The sequence below is a fragment of the Lolium rigidum genome, chromosome 3, assembly GCF_022539505.1.
Source record: "Lolium rigidum isolate FL_2022 chromosome 3, APGP_CSIRO_Lrig_0.1, whole genome shotgun sequence".
NCBI lineage: Eukaryota > Viridiplantae > Streptophyta > Magnoliopsida > Poales > Poaceae > Lolium > Lolium rigidum.
The window spans coordinates 5,423,807-5,450,218 of NC_061510.1; the positions used below are offsets into that span (position 1 = coordinate 5,423,807).

At 47.5% G+C, this 26,412-nt stretch overlaps 1 protein-coding gene across 1 annotated transcript; it reads right to left on the reverse strand.

Moving 5' to 3' along the window:
* Positions 1–23,622: 23,622 nt before the first annotated feature.
* LOC124694213 (putrescine hydroxycinnamoyltransferase 1-like) lies at positions 23,623–25,060 on the reverse strand. Its single transcript, XM_047227226.1, has one exon. It carries the CDS (start codon positions 25,052–25,054, stop codon positions 23,771–23,773), a length of 1,284 nt encoding a protein of 427 aa, XP_047083182.1. The 5' UTR covers positions 25,055–25,060; the 3' UTR covers positions 23,623–23,770.
* Between the last annotated feature and the right edge of the window lie 1,352 nt (positions 25,061–26,412).

Sequence of the window (26,412 nt, forward strand, 5' to 3'; positions counted from 1 at the left end):
ATATTTTGTATAGAGTTTGAAAAAAATGAAACGGGCGACCAAACATTGCCAGCTTGCCACGCACGAAACAGAAATAGAGAACAACGATAGACTAAATAGGCCCGGCCCGGTGTAGGGTCCTTGGAGCGGAGCTATGCTCGCTCCCGCTTAAGGCGGTGAATAGGCTCTTCTTCTTGTATACCCACCAGTCCGTATTGTCCCACTGCACACCCGCCAAACGCCCGAGGTGGTTTGATGGGCCATGTCCCAACAACATTAGATAAACGATTTTCCTTTTTTCCCTTTTTTTCTTTTATGTTGTTTTTTGTACATTGTGAACCATTTTGAAAATCGAAAAATTTCTAAAAACTTAATGCGAATAATTAAGTTTGATTTTTTCAAAATTTTACATTTTTTATGTTGACCAATTTTCATAATGTTTTTTAAATTGAATAAATTTTAATTTTAAATAATTTTGAAAATTTAACAAATTTTTAGTTAGAAAATTATTGAAAATTGAACAATTTTCAAAATAAAAAATTATTTAAGTATGATTTTTTTGAATTTGAATATTTTTTGAATTTGGGAATTTTTAAGATTCAAAAGGTTTGTCAAATTCGAACCATTTTTTATTTGAACATTTTTCGAATTGGACACTTTTTGAATTCTAACAGTTTTCAAATCTGAAAAAAATAAACTGAAAATGAAAAATGAAACTCAAAAAGAGGACGAGAGGTGTAAAAAAAGAAAAGAAAACCAAAAAGGGAAAAATACCTACCTGGGCCAGGCCCACACCGACCAGGGGGTGTGCGGTGCCTACCAGGTAGGTTTAGGCTTGTGCGTTACCGAGCGTGCTTTTCTTTGGAGGTATGTGGTTGTGGGCGGGCCCGTTATCGCGTTCATGTGGCTAGCCGTTGTTTCCAGGGGCTCGTATTCACCGTTAAAATGGCAAAAGTTTTAGAAAAGGTCGATCTTGTGAAGGGAAGTTAATTTTCTTCGTGGTTGATGTGACAATCGGTCTCGAACTAGTGAATAGAGGTACTAGTGCAATCTCATATTTTTGTATTCTTATATTTTGGTCGGAGCCTAATTCAAAATCTCATTCCTGCGGCAAAACTTTCCGCCTACTAAATACAAATATTTCACACACTATCAGTTCTCGTTCTACCCTTGTAGAGATGATAGTAATGACCATCTATAATTCGGTGGATGGGAGGTCTGCTCGTCATTTTTCGTTCACCACCTCCATAGCTCAGGAAACCCTTCGAAAAAACTCAATTCCCTCAGTCTCACCTGTAAGACCACCCATAGGAACTTTCCAAGTCACTCTCTCTCACCTCCATGATCACTGTATCGAAACATCCCCGCCGCACTTCTCTAGCCTACCCGAGGTCCCTCGATCTGCATCCTCCTCATACGGTCATTTGTCGGAGCCGCTTCATCGACATCATCGTCAACCGGACCGGTGATTGGATTCGTAGCATACAAAACAAAAAAATTCCTACCGCAAGAACGAATAACAAGCCAAGATCCAATCTAGAAGATGGTAGCAACGAGAAGATCATGAGACTAACCCTCGAAAATTTCCAAAGCCTACGAGATTAGATCTCGTTGTTGCTGTAGTCGATCACTTGCCTCTTTCGAAAGCGCGTAGAAGATCTTGACGGTGTCACAGTCGGGCAGCACCTCCGTACTCGGTCACACGTTCGGTGTTGATGACGACGTCCTTCTCCCCGTTCCAGCGGGCAGAGGATGTTGTAGATCCTCCTCGGAATCACGCCAGCACGACGGCGTGGTGACGGTGGTGGTGGAGATCTCCGGCAGGGCTTCGCCGTAAGCGCTGCGGGAGAAGAAGGAGGAGGGAGTAGCTAGGGTTTGGGAGAGGGGGAGCTAGGGCTGCGACTTGTGGAGCTCTTGGGGATCCTCTTGCCCTCCTTTTATAGGTGGAAAATGCCCTTGGGTCGTCCAAGAACTGCCCCAAAGTTTGGGAGAGTTCCGGTAGGTTTCTGTCAGCCGAAACCTACTAGAACTAGGACTCTTTTGCCAAATCCGAATCTGCCTTAGGGGAAACTTCTTAACCTTTAATGAAAACGTGGATACACCTATTATGAAACCCTCCGGACTTCCTTAGACAGCCCGGGTCGTCCCGGACACTTCCAGAACCTTCCACAATATTCCGGACTATTCCGGTCCTTCCAAAACCTTCTAGAAGCTCCGGTCAAAACACCGGACTTTTTCCGAACCCCGGAAAATGACTTCCCATATATGAATCTTATTCTCCGGACCATTACGAACCTCCTCGTGATGTCTTGGATCCCATCCGAGACTCCGAACAACATTCGAGCTCCATTCCATATTCCATATCTACTTAAAACGACATCAAACCTTAAGTGTGTCACCCTACGGTTCGAGAACTATGCGGACATGATCGAGACTCTTCTCCGATCAATAACTAATAGCGGGACCTGGAGATCCATAATAGCTCCCACATATTCAACGATGACTTCGTGATCGAAAGAACCATTAACATACGATACCAATTCCCTTTGTCGCGCGATACTTTACTTGTCCGAGGTTCGATCATCGGTATCTCCATACCTAGTTCACCTCGTTACCGACAAGTACTCTTTACTCGTACCGTGGTATGTCATCTTTTGTGACCTTGTCACATGCTTGCAAGCTAATTAGATGTCATTCCACCGAGAGGGCCCAGAGTATATCTATCCGTCATCGGGATGGACAAATCCCACTCTTGATCCATATGCCTCAACTCATACTTTCCGAATACTTAATCCCATCTTTATAACCACTCATTTACGCAGTGGCGTTTGATGTAATCAAAGTACCCTTCCGGTATAAGTGATTTACATGATCTCATGGTCGAAGGACTAGGTTACTATGTATCTGAAAGTTTATAGCAAGTTGAACTTAATGACTTGATCTTTATGCTATGCTTACTATGGGTGTGTGTCCATCACATGATTCACCTAAATGATATGATCTTGTTATTAATAACATCCAATGTTCATGATCAGGAAACCATGATCATCTATTAATCAACAAGCTAGTTAAATGAGAGGCTTACTAGGGACTCTGGTTGTTTACACAACACACATGTATTAATGTTTCCGGTTAATATAATTATATCATGGGGTGTAAACATTTATCATGAACACTAAGATATAACAATAACCAATTTATTATTGCCTCTCGGGCATATCTCCAACAACCGGATCATCCCCGCCAAATCTCGAAACCATATACTCATCCAGCATTCTATCGTAGCCGTTCCAGCTGCGGTCTCGTCCACCCATCGGAGCCTCTTCGCAGAAGCCGTCGTCCGCCGCACCGGATCTAGCTTGCCAACCCCCTCCTCTACCGCACCTGACCTGCTTCACTGAAACTGTCGTGCCTGAACCAGATCTGTTTCACCGACGCCATGCCTGAACCACACCTATGTATACTCTTCTAATGTCGTCTTTTTTATTGCTGTTGGCAAGTTCTTGTTTAATCTTGAGAGAACCTATTTATGTTCATGACTCTCCATAACATTTTGCGGATGAGATGAGCAACCATGAAGTGGACGGGCCGTCTCTCCAACTACAAGTACCAGATGTAGTGGAATTCTTCAACAAATCTACCAACCCCTAGATGAGACACTCTACAAAGTGCTACTATAAGTCCCTTATTTTAGCATCATGTTCTTGGTTCAGTTGCTTGTTTGTCTGAAGCTCTACAAGTTCATTCCTAGCTATGAAAATAACACCATGATATTTTTAAGTTTCGTGGCCAATTTTAGCTAATTGAACATGTTGGTTCACATTCCTTGCTATATAGATATTGCCAACATATATTTGTTACAAAATATTTAGGGTAGGGTTTATGGTAGACACGACTAGTTGCTTTAATTACATATTTTTCAAAGAAACTCTGATCTAAATCCTCCCTAAATTTGGCTAAAGTTTCTTCAAGTGTAGATGATCCTCCTCGAGCCGCCTTCTTATGTTGAGCCAAAAACTCCTCCTATTGTTGCTCTTTACGTTGTTAGTTCAGCACCTCATAGGATCCACATTGTTTCGTTGAAAGATCATCGAAGCTAGATTTGATGATGCTTTTGGCGCTAATCTGAGCAGGCGTCGAGCGTGATACGCATCGTCGCTTGAGGAGGCTCGTCAGAAGTGTGATAAGAATGATAATACGGCGAGCTCTTTTGAAGACCCGAAACCCCACACGCCCAGGAGAGACCCAGTCTGGATGCACTGCGGTGATGAGGTCCCGTAGGTCTGTCCTCCTTAGAACTTCGTAGATCGAATCTCTTCAGTATGAAGAACATCAATGAACGAGGGGCAGAAACTAGAACGAGATAGGTTTGCAAATAGTTTTTTATGATTGCGTGTTGTTGTTCAATCGGTCATCGCCCCCTATGATAAAAAGGGCAGATGGACTTTCTTTGTGAGATAAGAGGGTTGGATTCACATCCAAAAGCCTAATTAGGGTCCAGTTTGGATGGTCTGGTTCGACCTTACTGTAATTGCTCGGTTTGAAAATTTCCTATGCATTCCGACTCAAATTCGAGGCAGTAAACGATCTCAAATCAAAATCATGTAAGAAAACAAAGTTGTTCACCTCGAAAAGACAGAATAACATTTGTTTCGATCATTTTTCCATCCGAGTACATCTTCAGGGGTCATTTTCACTCGAACTTAAAAATGTTTGGTTTGAGCTCAATTCATTTATGTTCCACCCGTCTGTACTTGCCGAACCCCTTCGCTCATGAGGGGATCCTTAGGCGATTAGGGTTCATCTGCCTCCCGTCGGCGGCTGCCTCCAATCTAGCCGTCTTTGTGGCCTTCGGGTCATGGAGTTGCGGCGGATCGTGGCTCTCGTCGGCGGGTGGTGGTGGCGTCGCCTCGTGCAATAATGTTTTTGTTCCTCTTTTTAGGGTTTTTTGTAGGTCCGGCGCTCAAGTGGTGGTGGCGGTGCCTCGTGCAATAATGTTTCCCCGACTTCAACCCCATCTCGATGATGACGTCGAGAAGTTTGTGGGTGTGGTGTGGTCTTCGAGGATTTCGTCTGGCTGTGGGGATCTTCGGATTGTCAAGTAGCTTCATCGGCACTTCATCCTACTTCTTCGTCTTCGGGACGGATGTGGTCTTTTCGACCTGTTCGGCGACTTCCCGTCCGCAACCAACAACGTCAGGCCGACTCAGGGAGGAGCGGCAGCGGCGACGCGCGCTGCCGACACGGTCTGGAGGTTGAAGATGAAGGGCTTCTCAAGGATCTCGTTGTAATATTCGTTTTTCTTGAGCTGCTTTATTGTTCGTTGTTTCTTTTAATGCTATTCGCAATAAAAAAAACCTTAGATCAAAATTATGTAAAAAAGCAAAGTTGTTCGACTCGAAAAAACGAAGAAATTTCATTTTAACCTTTTTTTCCTCATCCAAGGCCATCTAGATGCCTTATTTTCCAGTGGGAAGTGCTCAGCCTCGTTCTCGAGTTTTCAGGTCGCCCGACCTCAATCACCTATATGGCGGGGTGACTTGCCCGCGGCTGAGGACAGACAACGTCTGAAGTATTTTGGTTTCACACGTTGCATACTAGTTTTGATCGTGATGAACGAAAAAAAAAATTACTTGTTTCTACGAGACGCACAACTTTGATTTCTATCATTTTTTAGGTCATCTTGAGGATTCTCCTTTATAAGCTCGAAACGGCTGTCAACAATTTCAAAAAAAAAAACTTTTGAACCAAAACCTATATGCATCCTGTTTTTGGGGAGTAGATGCCTAAGTGCATGCATACCGATGGTGCAACCGCAAGGGGGGCGGCTATGATGCCAATCATGTCATGTGATGATGTGAATGGTTTTGGCATCTTGGTTCCATGCTCTAGCAGCCACAAGTACCATGATTTCACGCGGATCACGTGGAAAAGTTTATTATATTTCCATGGAATCTGACGGACTCTTCATCAATAATTGTACCAAGATAATCTGTGCGGTGATGCAAGTTTGGTACGATCTGTCGACCCCCCATGAACAAGGTTTTAGTCAACAATGCTCCCAGCCTCCCACGTTCGACCACGTACGCGACCCGTCCTATATATCGACCACACGATCGTATCACCACCTACTCCACATGCATGATGCACGCGATAGTTAGCTAGCTTCTTCTTCAAACGCGTGCTGAGATGGACAGGCTATTATATAGGTGATCGCCAATTCGCCATAGCTGATGTGTACCTACCCTTGCTTCTCGAAGCTGCACATGTACGCATACTGTGAGCTATGCATGCATCCACATCATGGAGGAGAACAATGTCCCACTGCTGGAGGAAAAAGACACACGACACCGGAGAAGAAGAAAAAGAACGTTTGATGCATTATTGGGCTGATCATACCTAGAATAATTTCACGCAAGCCTCGGTCACCGAGGAAGCAAAACTGCGTGGAACCAAATGTCACGATCGAACGAAGCCTCAGTCGCCTCAGCACGAGATTAGCATCCCCCACACCAAGATGCCGCTGCCGGCTACGACATTAATCACAAGGTAGCCCACGATTTTCATCTCGATCCCAAAGTACTAGGGTTTAGGAATAGAGAATACACCACATGCGGGGAGTTAGTGTAAGGGCATCTCCAGCGGCGCGACGAAACGGTCACTGAGCGACCATTTTCGTCCGGCGTGACCGAAAATGAGTCTGTCACCACCTCCAGCGGGGCAACGCAAAGTGACCGGGTCGTCCGCGGAGACGCAAACCTGGCCCAAATATGCGCCTGGGATGCGTCTCCGCGGACGCGGCCGCTCGCGTATGGCAGATGTTTTGTCTGGCCCGCCTGGCAGTGACTCAGCGTCGATGCGTCTTCTCCGCCAGTATGCGCCGCCGAGGCGTCGATTCGGCAGTCTGCGGGCGCGTAAATGGCAATGCCTCGCGTGGCGCGCGGCCGTCGCCTACCTCTGCGCACGTAGTAATGGCGATGCCACGCGTGGTGCGGTCGTCGCCCTGCCTCCGACCTATATAAACAGGGGCGCGAGCATCTCATCTCCTCCCCACTAAACCCTAGCCGCCGCTGCCGTAGCGCCGCTTCCGCTCAGCATCCAGCAGATCCACCATGAGCAGCACCGGACGCGGCCAGGCTGCCGCGCCTCCACCTCCACCTTCACCTCCCACTCCACCTCCCCCGGCCTCGAGCTCCGACGAGGAGTTCGACTCCGAAGACAGCACCGACCTCCTCCACCCGGTCAGGGACGCCGCGGCCCTGGCTGAAGAGGAGAAGGAAGCAGAGGAGGAGCGGGCGGCCCATGCGGCGGTCGACGCCGAGCTGGAACAGCGCAGGCGGGCGGCCGCCACAGCCGCAGAGGACTGCGACTCCGAGATATCTTGGTCTTCCGATGACCCTGATGCGCCTACGCCGGAGGAGAGGGCGGCGGAGCAGAGGGCTATCGTCGAGTCTTTTGAGACGCTCAAGGACGACGCCGCGAGCGCGAGGCTGGAGCAGTGCCTGCAAGAGGACGCGGCGGCGCACCGAGCCATAGCAGCCGCATGGGAGGCGGCGGAGAAGCAGGCAACGGAGCGACGCAACGACGGTGCCGGCCCGTCCAGAAGCAAGTAGTCTAGTCTTCTAGATCTATATTGTATAGTTTTTATGCATTAAAATGTATTACTTTCTATATTTTTAAATGCGTTGCAAATCTAAAAATGGGTCGCCCCGGTGGACGCACACCCAGACGCAAACGGACACTCGGACAAAATATGTCCGCGGGGCGACGTAAACGGACGCTCGCAACCACTTTGGGCCGAAATGCGTCGCCCCGTTGGAGATGCCCTTAGACCCACCATTTCCCATTCCCTACATGCCGGTCACCCAGTGTGTTCTCTACCGTGGCTACTTCCCAGGCCACGAGGAGCCCTTTAGGCTTTCGCGCTGACCCTTCCTTGAGCGCAGCGACAGTCGGCCGCCGCGGCCTTCTTCTCCCGTACGCTTGCTCTGGTAGAACCATCTGCATGTTGTTTTTCTCTGTCTTTCTGAACTCATCATTTTTTCTCTCATCTCATGATGTTCTTTCTTCACTCATCTGTTCGATTCTGTTCCAGTACACAAGCAGGTTATTACACTACCGCCATGATGTCCGGTTGGCCTCCGTCTGGTCCACTGCGCACTCCAGTACTCCACTTATTCCTTGCTGCGTTTACTAATTTGGTTGCCGGTGGCACATTGTCAACACCCGGATTTTTAAGTCCAGATGCCTATTATGCCATACATCACAATCCCAGGAATATTGTTGTTGCGAGACATAATAGTTGAATATCATAGAGTCGTCATTTATTACAACACATAATCGTCTTACAAGGGTAGATCACATGATCCAATATTACAATAGTAGTTAATCTATTGATCAACGAACATCACAAATCGCGGAAGCGAAGTAGTAGTGGCTATCTAATCCACAGGCCAACGCTTGACGTCAGGAGCGGTCCTAGTTGTCGTAGACATCCTGCTGTCCATCTTCCTCGTACTGCTGTTCACCTTCATAGTCTGGCCATTTGAATAGCCAGGGACAAAGCCATGAGTACTTTTAAAGTACTCGCAAACTAATACTAGTGTAAGCACCATCAATTATAGTACGGGGATACTAAGCTCTAGGTTTATTTGCATAAAGCCAAGTTTATTTCATAAACATTTAGTAAAGACTCTTCATTTGCTAAACTAACTCAAGTGGGAACATTAGTGTCATTCCCACAACTCTGTTGTGATTCAATTCAAAGTCACCATTCACCTTTCAAAAATCAGGTCACAAGTCATGTGTCACATTTTCGAAAATGGTCTGATGACGGAACAGTATGGCCTTTCCAACCGTCCATAACCGTGGACGCGGCTATTCGAATAGTTCTACACTCTGCAGAGGTTGTACACTTGTGCCACAATATTTGCAATAATCCGTCAGGGTTAACTGGCCCTGATTTATCATACTCCGTATGCGGACTACCAACCATAACCTTTCACTTACATACTTTAGTATAGGCACCTCTCCCCATGAGTTTGGCCTCCCGGTGAAAACCGCGATCAACCCGGGAACTGCACAGGGCTTGGGCCGGACATTCACCTCATTCCACGTCATATCGCATCGTTTTGTTTGTTGTAGAGGCAGCTTTTCGGCCTAACCCCGATGACGCTTGTTTAGAGGGAACCCATACTAAAGCACATAAATTTCTAGTTAAGCCCTTACCCATATTGGGTATTGTGGGGGTACTTTCAAATTGGAATGGTATCGCATCCGAACCCAACCATCAGTTTTTGTAAAATTCACCAAGTCATTCACCAGTCATATTCACCTTCAAAATCTTTCAATAGAATGAAGCATCATTCCAAGGTTTTTCAAAGTCATTTCATTTCACATGATCCCATCTAGAGTAGTCAATTTTATTTGTTTAGCACTAGCAACTAGTCATGAGGGGTGCTAACTAGCTTGTCTTGCTCTAGGCTAACTTTGATGCTCTTGTTCTACTCTATATCTAAACCAAGTGAATCATGAATCAAAAAGGTAAACTTTGATAAACAAAATTTAGAAAAGCTTGTAAAGTAAAAACTTGGGATAGGAGCATTAAGCATAAAGTAAAAATACTGGTGCCTTGCTCTTGTAGAGCTTTGCACAAGGGAACCTTGCAAGAGTGTTAGCTTGCAACATTATAACTTGCATTAGTCTAGCTTGCCTTGAGTGGTGATGTGATCAAAGTTTTCTTCTTCTTCCTCTTGGTAGAATACCTCCTCCTCTTGATAGTCTCCGGTACTAGCGTCTAAAAACGAATACGAGGATACAATCACCAAACAACACTTAAGTAAACTTAGTTAGCCTTAATGGCTCACCCAAATGATCTAGCATCACTACTTAACATTTATCCAAGAATTATTCTAGGGTTTCCTTATTTAGTAATAGGAAAATAATTTCTTCTCATTAAAAATTGGAATTAGGGTTTCTCTTTGGTTTGGGAGAAATAATTTCCTCTCGTTGAATTCTTCTTAAGATTTAATTTTTCTCATGAATAATAGGTGACCTAGGTTGACCAAAGTCAACCTCTTCACACTTATCATTTGAGAAAATGACTTAAATGAGGTGAACACCTCATATCATTTAATCCTAACATGGTAAGGATTTAATATCATCAACAATTCATATGAGACCTAAATGACCAGAGTCTCTACCTCATTTTGAATTGTTTATGAAAATATTTAAATGAGAGAAACACTCCCATAAGATTTGTTAATAGTTTTGGACAATATCTTTGACTAGAAATAGCCATTGGGTCATTTAATTCAACTAGGCCATGATCATTCAAAGTAAGCATGGCATATTTGTGTAGAAACAATTAGTATAAGTGAAATGTGAATTATAGGAGTTGGAATTAACTTAAAAGCATTTATGGTTGATTTTTAATAATTATTCTAAGGCAGAAAGGTCCCTGCCTTGTTTATTTTCTCACTTTAATTCTACAATAGATCTAGGGTTCAAACTAGTGGCATTGTGTAGAGAAAATCCTAAGCTTTCCAACAATATCAAGTTTGTAAAATTTGGCCGAGTAGATTTGTCCCTATTGAATTTCAAAGTGAGCACCGGATTGCAATTTAAATCTAAGCCGGAAAATTCGAATTCAAACTAGTGGGCTCGCGCGGGAAACTGGCTGGGCTGCAGAGAGAAAAAGGATTTGGGCCGGCCCACTTCGCGTCCAGCGTGAGCAGGCCGTCTGACGGCGGGTCCCACACGTCAGTGGGTCTTAACGACCGAAACGGTAAGTTCTTTCCATGGCCGTAGGATTAGAAGGGGGATCTACGGTTGGGGTTCGTCGTCCACAACGACGAGAGGCGAGGCTACTGGCGGCGACGGTAGGGGGTGGGAGGCTCACCGGCGGCGCGACGAGGGTCGGCGAGGCGCGGAGACGAAGTTGTCGAGGAAGGGGAAGCAGCCTGTAGCAGTTTCGCGTGCTGGGGGAGGCTCCAATCGTCGCAGAGCTTCCGCGGGCTCCGGCGGCTTCGAGCTCGCGATTCGAGCTACTCCGGCGAGGTGGAGTGGAATTGGATGGGGGAGAAGGTTCAGTGAAGAGAGGAGAGCAACTTGTGTGAAGAGAGGGAGAGCTGAGAGGCGCTATTTATAGCGGGCGGTGGTGGCCGTGGTGTGCTGTGGAGGTGCGCTCATGGCGATGGCTGTCCAAGGCGCGAAGGGGCAAGCTAGGGAGCGCGTCGGGTAGGCGACGGCTAGGCGGTGCTAGCGCACTTGAAGGGACGGCCGATGATGGTCTGTGGCGTGCTAGCGACGGTGGCGTCCTCGCGGTACGGGCACGGCAGGGATTTATAATGGCGATGGCCACGGTGCACGAGCGAGCCAGCGAGCATGTCTACGGTGTAGAGGAGAGGTTGGCGAAGCGCTAGGCAGAGGTAGGCATGCAGGGGGAAGACGAGGCTAAACGGGCGACGAGGTGCACTGGCGGGTCCAGGGTTGGGTCGGGGCGCGGTCACCGCGTGTCTGGCACGCCGTGGCGAGGTACTGGGCGCGTGCGTTCTGGCTTCTAGCGTGCGTCTCTTTGCCTAGGGATGGTACGAGCATGTTTAGGGTGATGCAGAGAAGGCAATAGACATGGTGTAGGGGAGAGTAGGGGCTCAGGTCGCTCGAGTGCACGGTGGCCGGCATGGTGGTGTCCTTGGGCTCGGTATTGTGAAGTTTTTGATCATGCCACCACTCCACTCAGTGCAAACTGGCAGGGCTTGATGCAGGGGAGGTACAGGAGGTTGATGATCACAAATGGAAAGTGGTGGAGGCTAAAAACCAGAGGATAATAGCATGTTTGCCAAATTCAGAATCATGCCTGCAAGGTGCTCGACACAATGGCCGCATGAAACTTTTTGTCATATTTTGGAAATATTTTTGGTGGATCTCATTTATATTATTAGAGAGGTAGAATGGTGGTGGTGGTGGTCAATTTGGTCAAGGTTTGTGAGATTTCAAAAAGTGGGTCATCTTCTCTTTGTTTCAAAGTCCTCTCTTGTCAATCCTATTCTGGTCAACCTGGTCAACTTCAGTAGAGATGGTCAACATGAAAGTTGTTGACCTTGACATGGTCTTGGATGACATGGTCATAGTTGACTAAGTTTAGTTGGAGAAAAGTCAAAGTCAGAGGGGTAAAGTAGTGAAGAAATTATTTTTGGGCCATATGACCATTATCACATGTATGAAGAAATCTTGATTTCCTTGTGTTTGATTCTTGATCCAAAGATGCATTTGTGTTAGTTTATCATATTAAAGTATTACACAAGCAAGAGATCAAGTAATGGTGGCCTTTGGTGAAGATTTGCTATTTGGCATAATGTGTATGTGAGTGAATTTTGGGGATTTTCTCCCTATTTAACTTCTCTTCACTTGATTTGATATTTCTTGACTCTAATGTGGTTCTTATTAGTTTAGAAACATTTTAAGAGTATTGAAACCAATTCAAATGGTCTTGTTCAAAGATTTGCAAATTTGGCCTTAATACATAAGAGATGAGGTGTCAAATTTTACTAAACTTGTAAATGGTTGATCTTGCTTTACTTGGACATGGGTTAGGGTCAATTTAGTGTTATATTAGGTTGAGAGAGGGTTTCACATCATTGTTATCACCAGAATTTGACCGAGTCAGAGGTGGGCCGTGATCAGGATGGACTTGGAGATGTGTACATGGAAGAAATACGTGAATCGGCTTCGTGTACCAAGTTTGGGCTAGTTTGCCCATGTATCTGTAATTTATTAGATCGTATCTTAGATAGAGTTTTACCTGTGCATGGTTAGGTGCACGCCCACGTTAGAAAGTCCCCTGGACTATAAATATGTATCTAGGGTTTATGGAATAAACAACAACTCACGTTCAACCCAAACAAACCAATCTCGGCGCATCGCCAACTCCTTCGTCTCGAGGGTTTCTATCCGGTAGCGACATGCTGCCTAGATCGCATCTTGCGATCTAGGCAGCACAAGCCCCACGTTGTTCATGCGTTGCTCGTACTCGAAGCGCTTTTGATGGCGAGCAACGTAGTTATCATAGATGTGTTAGGGTTAGCATTGTTCTTCGTTTAAGCATGCTTACGTAGTGCAACCCTTGCATGTCTAGCCGCCCTCACACCTATCTCAGGTGTGGGGCGGCACCCCGCTTGATCATTATTTAGTAGATCTGATCCGTTACGGTTGCTCCTTGTTCATCAAGGATTAGTTTAATATCTGCATTAGTTAGGCCTTACAAAGGGGGAGGATCCAGCGGCACGTAGGGTGTTGTTCGCAAGTCCTAAACGGGATGTTCCGAGGATCGACTTCATGTTGGTTTTTAGGCCTTGTTTAGGATCGGCTTACGATCACCGTGCGTGGCCGCAAGGCCCAACCTGGAGTAGGATGATCCGATTATGCGGTGAAAACCCTAAATCGTCGTAGATCTCATTAGCTGTATCTTGATCAAGCGGGACCACCATATATTCGTGCACCCCGTACGAATCATGGGTGGATCGGCTCCTTGAGCCGATTCACGGGATAACCCGAGAGCCGATCGAGACTCGTATTTAATGTTTACGTGTATGCCATGCAGAAACTAAGCGAGGCATCTTCATCACCTTCCCGACCAGGTATAGGTCAGGTGGCACGCCCTTGCACTTCGCATCGGACGTGTGACCGGAAGAGCATTGCGGGCCGTCGCTCGGAGGGGTCTCAGCCGGCCGCAGCTCTAGGCTCTTCCCGGCTCTACCGTGTTGACGGTCGCTGCCCGCCGGTGGGTTTTGGCAGATCAACACATTCGGCACGCCGGTGGGACAATCGTCTACATCAACCACATCGCCATCTACATCTGAGATGGCGGACGGCACGCCAGTCACCTACGAGGAGCTGCCTGACGAGCTCAAGAAGAGATATGACGAGATCAAGGCCACCCTCGAAGCCGACCTCATCGGCTCTTTTCAGAGAACCCGTTCCCATGGCATCAGATGGAAGGGATTCTCACCAGAAGGTGCACTCGATGGGATAGACCTCTCTGCCCCGTCGGAGGAACGCACCAGGGGCCTGCGGCAGGAGATCAACTACTTGGTGGCTCACTCGCTACACCGCCATTCTGAGAACCTGGTCAACGTGTTGGAGCGTGTCGCTCTTCGCGTGATCCAGGAGATCATGAGCCACCAGTACTCGCCGTCAGGACCAGCTCTCGGGACGCATCAAGGAGAGTTGCCACTCCAGTCCCGGTCCACCGCTGCCATATGCGGTGGCAGCACCAGCTGAAGTGCCGGCCACACCGGCATTCGTCGTCTACAAGATCGGTGGTGACCCTAGTGACTACCGGTTCTTGACCGAGGCGCCTAAGGAGATCCCTCAAGGATACGCGTGCACGTATGTGCCAGATTGTGGCAACTGGGCACTCACAAACCAGGCCACAACATCAGGGACTCCGGCGAAAACGGGAGGAACGTCAGCGACAGAGCTTGAGAAGCAGACGTGGCTAACTAAGTACGCCACCCCGACGAACCTCCGCAGCCCAGCTCCTGCAGTTGGCTCAGAGCTGGAAAAGCAAGCATGGCTGGCCAAGTACGCCACCCCGGCGAATCTTCGGAGTGCAACTCCTGCAGCCAAGCACCGCGGATCAGATCGGTACAATACTGAGAGACCAGTTCGGCATGGTGCCGAAAAGGAGGGCAATCGGCTATTCCAAGCCGTACCCCGACGAGTACGAGATGATCCCGCTGCCACCTAAATATCGGCTCCCTGATTTCTCCAAATTCAGTGGATTAGATGGCTCCAGCTCCATCGAGCACGTCGGCCGATATTTGGCGCAACTAGGACCGGCTTCAGTGTCGGATAAGCTACGCGTGAGGCTCTTTTCGCAGTCCCTCACGGGATCGGCTTTTGGATGGTACACTTCTTTGCCGCGAGACTCCATCCGGACTTGGAAGCGATTGGAAGAGCAGTTCCATATGCAATACCATTCGAAGCTTCCGAGTCTAGCATTGCCGATCTAGCACAACTACGTCGAAGCGCGGAGAGACCGTGACGGAGTACATCCAGCCGCTTCGAGAATCTTAGGAACCGATGTTATTCGGTTCGTATAACCGAAAAGAAGCAAGTCGAGTTGGCGGTAGCAGGCCTTGCAACGCAGCTCAAGGACATGGCCTCCCAAGCGGATTATCCCTCACCGGCGCATATGGTTCGAAACCGTCGGCATATGAACAGCGCCACCCGGACCCTGTACCAAGACAAGTTCAAGCGTGCAGTAGTCCTGGTCGATGCAGAGGAAGACGAAGTTCCTGTGGGAGACCAAGAGGTAGCAGCGGCTGAATGGACTCGGGGAGGAACCCCCGTGTCATGCAAATGGGTAAAGCCGCCAGGCCCGCCTAGGGGGTTTGATTTTGACGTGACTAAGACTGAGCAAATCTTCGACCTCCTACTCAAGGAAAAGCAGTTGAAGATACCTGAAGGTCTCAAATTCCCCACGGCGCAAGAGCTGAATGGAAAGCCGTACTGCAAATGGCACAACTCGCTCTCCCATGCCACCAACGACTGCAGGGTGTGGCGTCAGCACATCCAAGCGGCGATAGAGAACGGGCGTCTAATTTTCAACCAAGTACGCCATGAAGGTCGATACCCGCCTCTTCCCCGCCGTTAACATGGTAGAGTTCGCCTACCCCGAAGGTTGCCAGCCAGGATCCTCGTTCAGCATCGACATGGTAGGACCTGGGAATCACTCTGGCAAAGATGGAGATGAGGGCAGCTGCTCTCATAGCAAGGACACAGAGGAGGCCGCTCCACGCGATCGGCTCCATCATGATGGCAAGCGCTACGTCACAGAGGGAGAGGTGAAAAACATAAGATATCAGCGACCCCTCTCTGATCACCTCCTCAACAAATATGTGAGTCAGTATGACCAACACCGACGGTCCAGCTATGATGATGAAAGAGATCGTCTGGCTAGAGAAGCCAGAAGACATCGTCGGCATGATCGCGATGAGGAGGAGCACGAGCGCCGTGCCAAAGAAGAATCAAGGGAGCAAGATGACAACGCCGGTACTGGGACTGCCCCTTCTTCAGACACTGCTGGGATTCAGGAATGAGCCGATTGCCCACAATCGGCAATTGCCCAGAATGCAACCAGAAGAAGAAGGAGGCAGCCAACGTATCTGTGTTCGAGCGCCTAGGGCCTCTCCCACCACAAAGCAAACGCGCTGAGTCACCTCGTTGGGCAGATCTTGAGGATTCGAAGACGAGGGACAAGAAGAAGAAGAAGACAGGTACCACCGGCCAAGGTGGTGCCTCGACGGACTCAGCCGTTCCCAAAAGCGCAGGGTTCAGCGGTTGCGCGGCCTGGAGGAAGCCGAAAGGTTATACCTACATACATTAAGGAAGGCACGACCTGATCTGGCCGCGAAAGTTCAGCGAACTCTGGACGAAGAGGGTCGTCCACGGAAAATGGAGTGGCGCCCCAAACAAAGGAAAGCCGATGATGAAACATCGGCTGGCACAAATATGGTGTTCATCCTCCCTTCGGAGTTCAGTGCTCCAGGATTTGACGAGGTACCCGTGGCACAACTTGACCGCGGCCCACGGCCGGTTATCTTTGAAAAGCCACGAGAAAAGAGCTACGGACATCCGAAGGCCCCGTACTTGCGAGGTTATATCGATGGGAGGCCCGTGAATAAGATGCTCGGTGGACACCGGAGCGGCAGTCAACATAATGCCGTACTCTATGCTACGTCGGCTGGGACGCTCTAGCTCGGATCTAATCAAGACCAACGTGACATTGAGCGATTTCAACGGCCAGGCGTCTGATGCACAAGGAGTTCTGAACGTGGATCTGACTGTAGGAAGGAAAACTATTCCTACAACGTTCTTTATCGTCGATAGCACGAGCACTTATGCTGTTCTGCTGGGAAGAGATTGGATCCACGCCAACTGCTGTATTCCCTCCACGATGCACCAATGCATAATACAGTGGGATGGAGATGAGGTAGAAGTCGTCCAAGCCGATGACTCAGCCGAAATTTCAACGGCTGGCATGAACGCATGGGAAGCGGCAGGCCAAGAACCCCTTTCAGGTATCAATTTGGACGACTGCGAACGCATCGACGTAACAAAGGGAAGGGTTAAGCTGGTTTTATCCACTGGCCTGACCATGTAATTGAAGCAAAGCGATGTGTAATTTGGCAAGGCTGATCCTGGTGATCGGCCCCAAAAGGCTATGAAGAAACATTACAGAACCTTCAGTCAGCGCTTCGATCATTATGGAGGCCGATCCCAGCAATCGGCCAAAATTATCCTCACCACATGTTCTGCTTGTGTTCGCCCTTGACCCCCGTCGGGAGCCGACGTGCGAATTACAGAGCCGATATCTGCCATTCCTTAACAGATTCGGCTCGGGGGGGCACCTAAACATGGGAACAGATGCAGGAGGACATGTGTGCAGTAAAATATTGGGGCCGATAGGAGGAAATCGGCCGGTATAAATTTTTTTTTCAGCCGATGCCCGTGCATCGACTTCAGAATTGAGAGCAGCCGATGCGCAGCCATCGACTCTAGTGAAATTATGCGAGGTTAATCGAGTCTCCGCCAAATACAGGCCAGCGGTGGTGCCTTCTGTTTCTTCGAGGGAGTAAAACAATAGAAATTTCTTCAGTTGCTTCGAGCCGATCCGGGTTCAGCTGAAACAGAAGGGGTTATCGGCTGTCGAAGGAAGAAAGGGGATCGGCTCTAGCGCGTTCTCTCTGACATTCTCGCCTCGAGTAAGGCTCGGGGGGCAGCAGGCCTGATGGATACTCTGTTTTTGCAGTCAAAGAGCCGATTGAGATACCATCGGCTGATCTTTCATTGCAACCTTCTTCACAAGTGATAGGTTTTGAAGAAGACCATTGGTTTTGGTTGGAAGAATTGAAGATTCTACATTATCCACCAGATTTAAAAAAAAAAAAGAGATCATCAGTTGAAGAAGGAAAGGGTGAATTTCAAAGGACCGATGCGTTGCTATCGGCTCATTACGCATTGGCAAAAGGGGGCGAATCGGCAAGGTCAGTATGAGAGGGAATCGGCTAAATTAAGCTCAAAGGAAATCGGCAAAATCAAATTGGGGAAAAGTTCTTCATTGATAGGCGGGATTTCTTACATCAAAGAGCTGATTGCTCTCAAAAGGAAATACTAGGGGATACATTGCCCCATCTACTACTACTGGCCCTATACTAGAGGTCCTATCTACGGGCCGTCACTGCCCTCGTCGTCACCGTCGTCGCCGCTGTCGGCGCTGCTTCCGACGGGCTCGTCGTCGCTCCAGTGGCCGCCGACCGGGCCCTCATCGTCCTCATCTTCTTCGTCAGCATCATCATCGCTGTCGAAATCGCTGAGGTTGCCCGGCCAGGGGCAGAACCGCTTGGCCGGCGGCTCGTCGGAGGAGGTGTCATCCTCCTCCTCTTCCTGCTCCTCCTCCTCCTCCTCGGAAGAGGTGAAGTCGCAGGAGAAGCTGTCGTCGTCGCTCTCCTCCTCCGTTTCCCCGACGGCGAGGAAGCGGAGGTCGCTCTCCCCGTCGGTCAGGGACTTGTCGTCCTCTGACCAGATGGAGAAGTCGTGGCTAGACTCCTCCCCGGCCGCAATGGCGCGGCGGGTGTTGGCTGCGTGGACCTCCGCCGGGTTATACTCCGGCGTCGGCTCACGGGATGTGGAGGACTGGCTGGCAAGATCCGATGGGGCAGAGGAGGAAGAAGACATGGTGGCGCTGGAGGGCTTTTTGAGTGCTAATGCGAAGGAGATGCAGAGGAGAACTGTTCGTAGCGGTTAAATAAAAGGGGATATAGTGGAAATTCAATGCCACAGCAGTTTCCGAGGAAGTGGTGCCTAAAGAAAGGAAAAACTGCCAAATCACGCGGAGAAGTTGAGAAGGCAAGGCATCATGATGAAGGATACTGCGACGGTTCTGCCACGACATGACCCGACGAAAGAAAGCAGAGTGATTTTGGAATTACCAATTCCAAAACCAGGGGGGCATGTGTTATCACCAGAATTTGACCGAGTCAGAGGTGGGCCGTGATCAGGATGGACTTGGAGATGTGTACATGGAAGAAATACGTGAATCGGCTTCGTGTACCAAGTTTGGGCTAGTTTGCCCATGTATCTGTAATTTATTAGATCGTATCTTAGATAGAGTTTTACCTGTGCACGGTTAGGTGCACGCCCACGTTAGAAAGTCCCCTGGACTATAAATATGTATCTAGGGTTTATGGAATAAACAACAACTCACGTTCAACCCAAACAAACCAATCTCGGCGCATCGCCAACTCCTTCGTCTCGAGGGTTTCTATCCGGTAGCGACATGTCTGCCTAGATCGCATCTTGCGATCTAGGCAGCACAAGCCCCACGTTGTTCATGCGTTGCTCGTACTGAAGCGCTTTTGATGGCGAGCAACGTAGTTATCATAGATGTGTTAGGGTTAGCATTGTTCTTCGTTTAAGCATGCTTACGTAGTGCAACCCTTGCATGTCTAGCCGCCCTCACACCTATCTCAGGTGTGGGGGCGGCACCCCGCTTGATCATTATTTAGTAGATCTGATCCGTTACGGTTGCTCCTTGTTCATCAAGGATTAGTTTAATATCTGCATTAGTTAGGCCTTACAAAGGGGGGGAGGATCCAGCGGCACGTAGGGTGTTGTTCGCAAGTCCTAAACGGGATGTTCCGAGGATCGACTTCATGTTGGTTTTTAGGCCTTGTTTAGGATCGGCTTACGATCACCGTGCGTGGCCGCAAGGCCCAACCTGGAGTAGGATGATCCGATTATGCGGTGAAAACCCTAAATCGTCGTAGATCTCATTAGCTGTATCTTGATCAAGCAGGACCACCATATATTCGTGCACCCCGTACGAATCATGGGTGGATCGGCTCCTTGAGCCGATTCACAGATAACCTCGAGAGCCGATCGAGGCTCGTATTTAATGTTTACGTGTATGCCATGCAGGAAACTAAGCGAGGCATCTTCATCACCTTCCCGACCAGGTATAGGTCAGGTGGCACGCCCTGCACTTCGCATCGGACGTGTGACCAGAAGAGCATTGCGGGCCGTCGCTCGGAGGGGTCTCAGCCAGCCGCAGCTCTAGGCTCTTCCCGGCTCTACCGTGTTGACAGTCGCTGCCCGCCGGTGGGTTTTGACAGTCAACAATCATTTAGTCAAGGTTTAGAGTCATAGGGTAAAATTGGGTGAAATGGCTATGTGTCACATATGACTTTATATGTTGCCTTTGAACTTTAAATTGACTTAGCTTGATTCAAATGAGGTTGTGGAATGTTGAAATGGTATATAGGAGTGATCCCACCATTCACAACATATCTTAGGGTCAATTTTCTTAAATTCACAAATTTGCTATTTTACTCTCATATGCCTCTATGGCATTTTTATTTTCTTTTTATTTTCTTAGGTTTTAACTTGAAAATGAAATAAGAGGTACTATATAAAGTTTATGAAGCTTTTCCAATCCCCTAAGTAAAGTAGAAAGGTCTAGGGTAAAGATTTATAATTATAGCCATAGGCACATATGCCTTTTTCTCATTTAATTCCCTTTTATTTTATTTAAACTAGGATGGTGAGAAGAGGGGTGAGTTTTTAGGGTTTAAGATTATTTCAAATACTAATAACCAGCAATCATGGCAATAGCACAAGGGTTAAGCAGGATCACTATGTATCAATCTTAATTTAATAAAAGTTTTTGTTGGTTCCAAAATTTGGAACTAGGGAAATTCATTTGTTTGGTTTTGAAGTTTTGGGATGTTACACACATTCTGTTATTGTATGAGGGAGAGCTGCCCTACAGGTCTGGCTCTTCGCATCTAGTTAATTTCTTTTTTTATATTTTTCCAGCACAAGTCAATTGCAAAATCTTTTGCCAATCCAGATGCTATATGCGCAGAGATCGAGGTCACACACCAAATAAGGATTAAAGCCGAGAGTTCATTTCAGGAGCAGACAAGCAATTTACATTGTTGCAGTATGTTTGCATGTATTCTGTCTGATGCCCCATATTTTCTTAGCATCTATTAGCACATTAGGTTGCTTTGTGTTCGTTCCATTGGGGGAACAAGTACTTTTGATGATCCAATAAATCAATAAGATCATGTACATACTTTGTCACAAAACTGATCGTATTGATTAAGCTGATTTAAGAGTTATATGCAAGCCATCATCTTCTACCTTTTGATCTCGCTTCATTGCAGACAATTTAAAAGCAGCGTGTCACTGCAAACATTCCTTTGTTTTATTTCTTACTTCCCTCTCTTTATAATTAGAGGGTGTTTTGATTGGTTGTAAAATTTGGGTGTACTCCATTATTTAATTCAAGTGAGAACATGGTGATATAACAAAAATGACAACCATTCAAACATGACCTTGGTGTGAAACTTTTTATAAACTCTTCGTCGCACTAATGTCCTGTTCATGTCATCACTCAATGTTGTTCTTCGCACGACTATGTAGGCCTGAGTTTTTTCCGACAAAGTGCTTGCAACCATAATATTTTCAACCTATGCAAGCAGAGTGTCAACGTCATACAGTCCAATTCATGTTAGTTTTTACATATGAAAATTATCTTTCGTTCCTGCGGGCAACGCGCGGGCCATCCACTAGTATTTTTATATGGTGGAACCGCTATGACATCGAAGTCAATAAAAAAAATACTCTAATAGCAACTTGCAATAATCACTCTGAAATAATTGCATCATATGAGCTTCACGAGAGTGTGTATGGCTTCACAAAGTGATTAATCATATCCAAACATTATGTGGTATTGGTTCATTAGAATCGCCGACTATTATATATTAGAATAATGTTGTGTGTGTTGCTCAAATGTGTATGTGATACATTAAAAGTAATATCACATAACACTTTGCTCCAAAACAAATCTATCCTCATGAATTACAAAAAATTGAAGAAAATAATATTTTGCAAACGAAATCTCGTGACAATCTTGCAGATTTGTTAACTAAATCTTTACCAAAAACTGGATTTCAAAAGTGCATTCACGATATTGCTATGAGGCGACTACGGAATTTGCAAAATTCTAGGGGAAAAATCCCTAGAGCTAAACTTACTAAATAAAATATTTTGCTCTTTCCTACTGTGTTTTCCTACAGATATTTTTATCAGGTTTTAATGAGACAATTACTATATCAACAGTATATATATCAAATTTCTATATTTTCCTACAAGATTTTTGGAGGACAAAATAATGCAAGATCGAAGATTTTCGAATTTCCAAGAACAAAGACTATCAAGACTTTGTCCAAGGGAAAGTGTTAGGAATAAACTGAAGAGTTATCAGTTAGAGTTAGTATTAGGCTATGTGTAGATGGCTTAAAGGCCACCACAACGACGTCGATGAAAATGATAAATATGAATAAGGTATGCTTCAAATTAAGTGTTGCTTTGTTGTTCTCTATCACAAATAACTTACTTTTTTTACTTATACATGTAGTCCCAATCAATGTAATCACTTGTTCACTTTCAGTATTTCTACTCTCCCAATTCTCTTCAACAACGAGAAGTTGACCATGTGTAGATGGCTTAAAAGCCGCCACAACGATGTCGACTGGATGAAAATGATAAATGTGATGAAGGTGTGCTTCAAATTAAGTGTTGCTTCGTTGCTCTCTATCACAAAAAACTTATACTTTTTTTTGACTTATACTCGTAGTCCCAATCAATGGAATCACTAGTTCACTTTCTGTATTTCTACTCTCTTCAACAACGACAAGTTGGCCATGTGTAGATGGTTTAAAGGCCACCACAACGATGTCGACTGGATAAAAATGATAAATGTGAAGAAGGTATGCTTCAAATTTAGCGTTGCTTCGTTTCTCTATATCACAAAAAAACTTATACTTTTTTGACTTATACTTGTAGTCCCAATCAATGGAATCACTCTCCACTTTCAGTATTTCTAATCTCTTGATTCTCTTCAACAACGACAAGTGAACTAGCGTTGTCCATACACCGTCATGCTTGAACCATCATTGGGTTTTTCCAAAGAGACACAACCACCGTAATAGTGATGTATGTACTCGTGACTGTTGAGGTACTATTGACAGTATGACTAGTTTTAGCGTTGTCCATACGCTGTCATGCTTGAACCATCGTTGGGTTTTTTCCAAAGAGACACAACCACCGTAACAATGATGTACTCGTGACTGTTGAGGTACTATTGCTACCTGCAGTCCTAACCAATGGAATCGCTTGTTCACTTTCAATCTTTCTACTCTCTCGATTCTCTTCAACAACGAGAAGTTGGCCATGTGTAGATGGCTTAAAGGCCACCACAACGATGTCGACCGGATGAAAATGATAAATGTGAAGAAGGTATGCTTCAAATTAAGCGTTGCTTCGTTGCTTTCTATCACAAAAAAAACTTATACTTTTTTTGACTTATATTTGTAGTCCCAATCAATGGAATCACTCGTCCACTTTCAGTATTTCTACTCTCTCGATTCTTTTCAACAACGACAAGTTGGCAACGTGTAGATGGCTTAAAGGCCACCACAACGACATCGACTGGATGAAAATGATAAATGTGAAGAAGGTATGCTTCAAATTAAGCGTTGCTTCGTTGCTCTCTATCACAAAAAAAAACTTAAAAATGAAAAATCAATACAAGAACCACACAATAAAATACAGATACAAGGCTTGTGAATCGGGAAAATTCATGTGCCTCAAAGGCAAGATGTGATCACACAAATCTTAGGGTGCTGTGAACTGTCGAAACATGGCCAAGACGTGGATTTTAGTTGTTGTAGAAGACGTCCTCAAAGCATGGCACATACTGGGGCTCCAGCGCGAGGAACACGACGAAGCCCTTGTCCCTGTCGGCTTGTTGCATCACGTACGCCATGCCGGTGCCGAACATCTGTGCGGGCGCAACCAACCGTGGCGCGCCCCAGCCGAAGTCGGCGTCGTACACGGGCAGCCCCAGCCAGGCTGTCACCCACAGGTCAGACTCCGGTAGGAGCTGCCATGGCGCGACCTGCAAGCTTCCCTTGTCGGACTCTAGCCCCAGGTAGTCGATCATCGAGCGCACATACGCGTCGTCAACGTCCTCCAGCGACTTCTTGATTGCGTCGGTCATGTATCCCAATGGCTTCGACAGCACATCGGCCACCTTGACGGTGACGAGGTCACGCAGGATGGCGTTTCCGGAGAAGTAGCGCGGGACCGGCGGGCATAGGCGGTGGCGGACGTTGACCGTGACGCGGAGGTGTGTGTCGGAGCCGGAGGCGAGCCCGCGCGCGATGCACATGCAACGCCAGAGGTGCGCGGTGACGGCGCCGTAGGTAGACACTCCAGGCGCACACTGCGACTTGAGGTCCGCGAGCAGCTTGGGGGAGACGGAGTAGCGAAGGGTAATGCAGGGGCGTGGGAGGCCGCTGAGGTGCGCCGAGGAGTAGGCCGAGTGGTGGAAGTCGGCGTGCGGCGGCGAACGCCCTTGGAGGAGCGTGCGGTCGTGGGAGGGCGGCGAAGGGCATGCCTCGGCGACGGCGAGGCCACGCGCCAAGCCGGACCACGTCTGGATGAAGTGGAACGCGCCGATTCCGTCCATGAGCGCGTGGTGGATCGCTGTGCCCAGTACCACTCCGCCGCACTTGAGGAACGTCACCTGAAACATGGCCATTAGGCAAGGCGGGTCGCCGGACGGCGCCACCGGGACGAACACGCGCCTGACTTTTGGCGAGGGCACGTAGTTGCTGAAGAGGTCCTCCCCGGTGCAGTCCGCCCTTGCGACGACGTATAGCGCTCCCTCGCCATGGCAGTCGATCTGCAGCCGCCCATCCTCGTCCATGCCTAGCCTCCCGGCGAGCGGGTAGAACAGCACCAGCGCCTTGGCCAGGGCCGCCATCAGCCGGTCCGGCGAGAAGAAGCCCTCGCCGCCCGTCGTCGGCGCCGGGTAGTAGTAGACCAGCGCCGTGTGCGTCATTGCAGCGGTGACGTCGAAGTTGGAGAGCCACAGCGCCTGGCGCGGCGTCTCCTCGCTGGGCGCCACCAGCGTCGACTCCACCATCTCCACCTTCATCTCGATCTCTCTAGCTATCTACTCGAAGTGCGAAAAAAATGCGTGTGTCGGAGTGTACGACGAAAGTTGGTAGCTTGTGGAAGTGAGATGAGCTGCGGGGACACACACGTATATATAGTTTTTTTCGATAAAGACACGTATATATATATAGTTTCAGACATTCAGATGTGAATGAGTAAGTTTGGTCTATGGCCAATCAGACACGCTTAGCAAGATCGGCCGTTAGTATAAAGTATCAAGTATGCCACAGCTGCTGGGTGGCAGTGAGTAGGTGCACGTCGCCCAAACCTAGCAGGGCACTGGTTGCGATCAGCGCCAGCTGCCACGGAGTACTCACGGAGCAACTGACTCGGCCAAGGCCAATCATACTGGAGTGCATTTTCACTAATTGTCCTTGTCTCGTGTAATGCATTGCCGCAACGTTGACATCGCGTGGTGCTGCATGGCAGCTTATTTTTACCTTTCTTTCTGGCAAAGCTCTTATTCTGAACCTTTTTGTTTAGACTGGTCATAGTGGGGAGTAACTTAGACTAGTAACATATGACATGTTACTAGTTTAGGTTACTACCTTCACAGTGGGTAGTAACTTATATATATGGTGTCATGCATTGTGTCATTTATTATGTTGTAGACTCATTTTGCTTTGGGGTGTGGGTGTGCGATGTTATGGTAAAATAGCTAGTTACCATCTCACTATTTTTCTTTATTTATTGGTATGCCATGTCACCAAAATGTTTTGAGATGTGTGATGTTACTACCTATGTTACTCTCATTATGAGCAGTCTTAGAGTGCAACGGGCGGGGGCGATCATCCACCTAGACGCAGCGTCCGCTCGCGTCACCATTTGCAGCCTCCGTGCAAAGATCGCAGCACTATATCTACGGACTAATTTCTACAAAATCTGACTTACGGACTAGCCTGGAATCAGGCCGGAGGTTCATGGCCCTGAAATCACGCAAGGAACAAACAATTCAACCAACCAGCTGTTACCACTTACTACGTCTGTACGAATCTTTCGTAAGTCTAGCTTTTTCGGGGCACTGGAGGGGCCGCATACCGCACTCAAGATACCGGGGGAGGGGTGCGGTACTACCTTATATTGTCACACCAACTTAGGAAAGCACCTAGGTCGACACATCCCAAAGAACGAGATGACTCGTGACGAGTGAAACGATTCGTGCGGCGGAGAGCAGATCGTTGTCAAAAACTATGTTATTGCGGGATTTTCACAGAGACCACAGGATCGCGAGCACCGTCGTGTTCCACGCAGAGGGATGAATGTCAGGAAGATGAGCGCAGAGGAATTCTAGAAGCAATGTGACATCAACATCAGTAGGTAGACGCAATTGGCAGATGT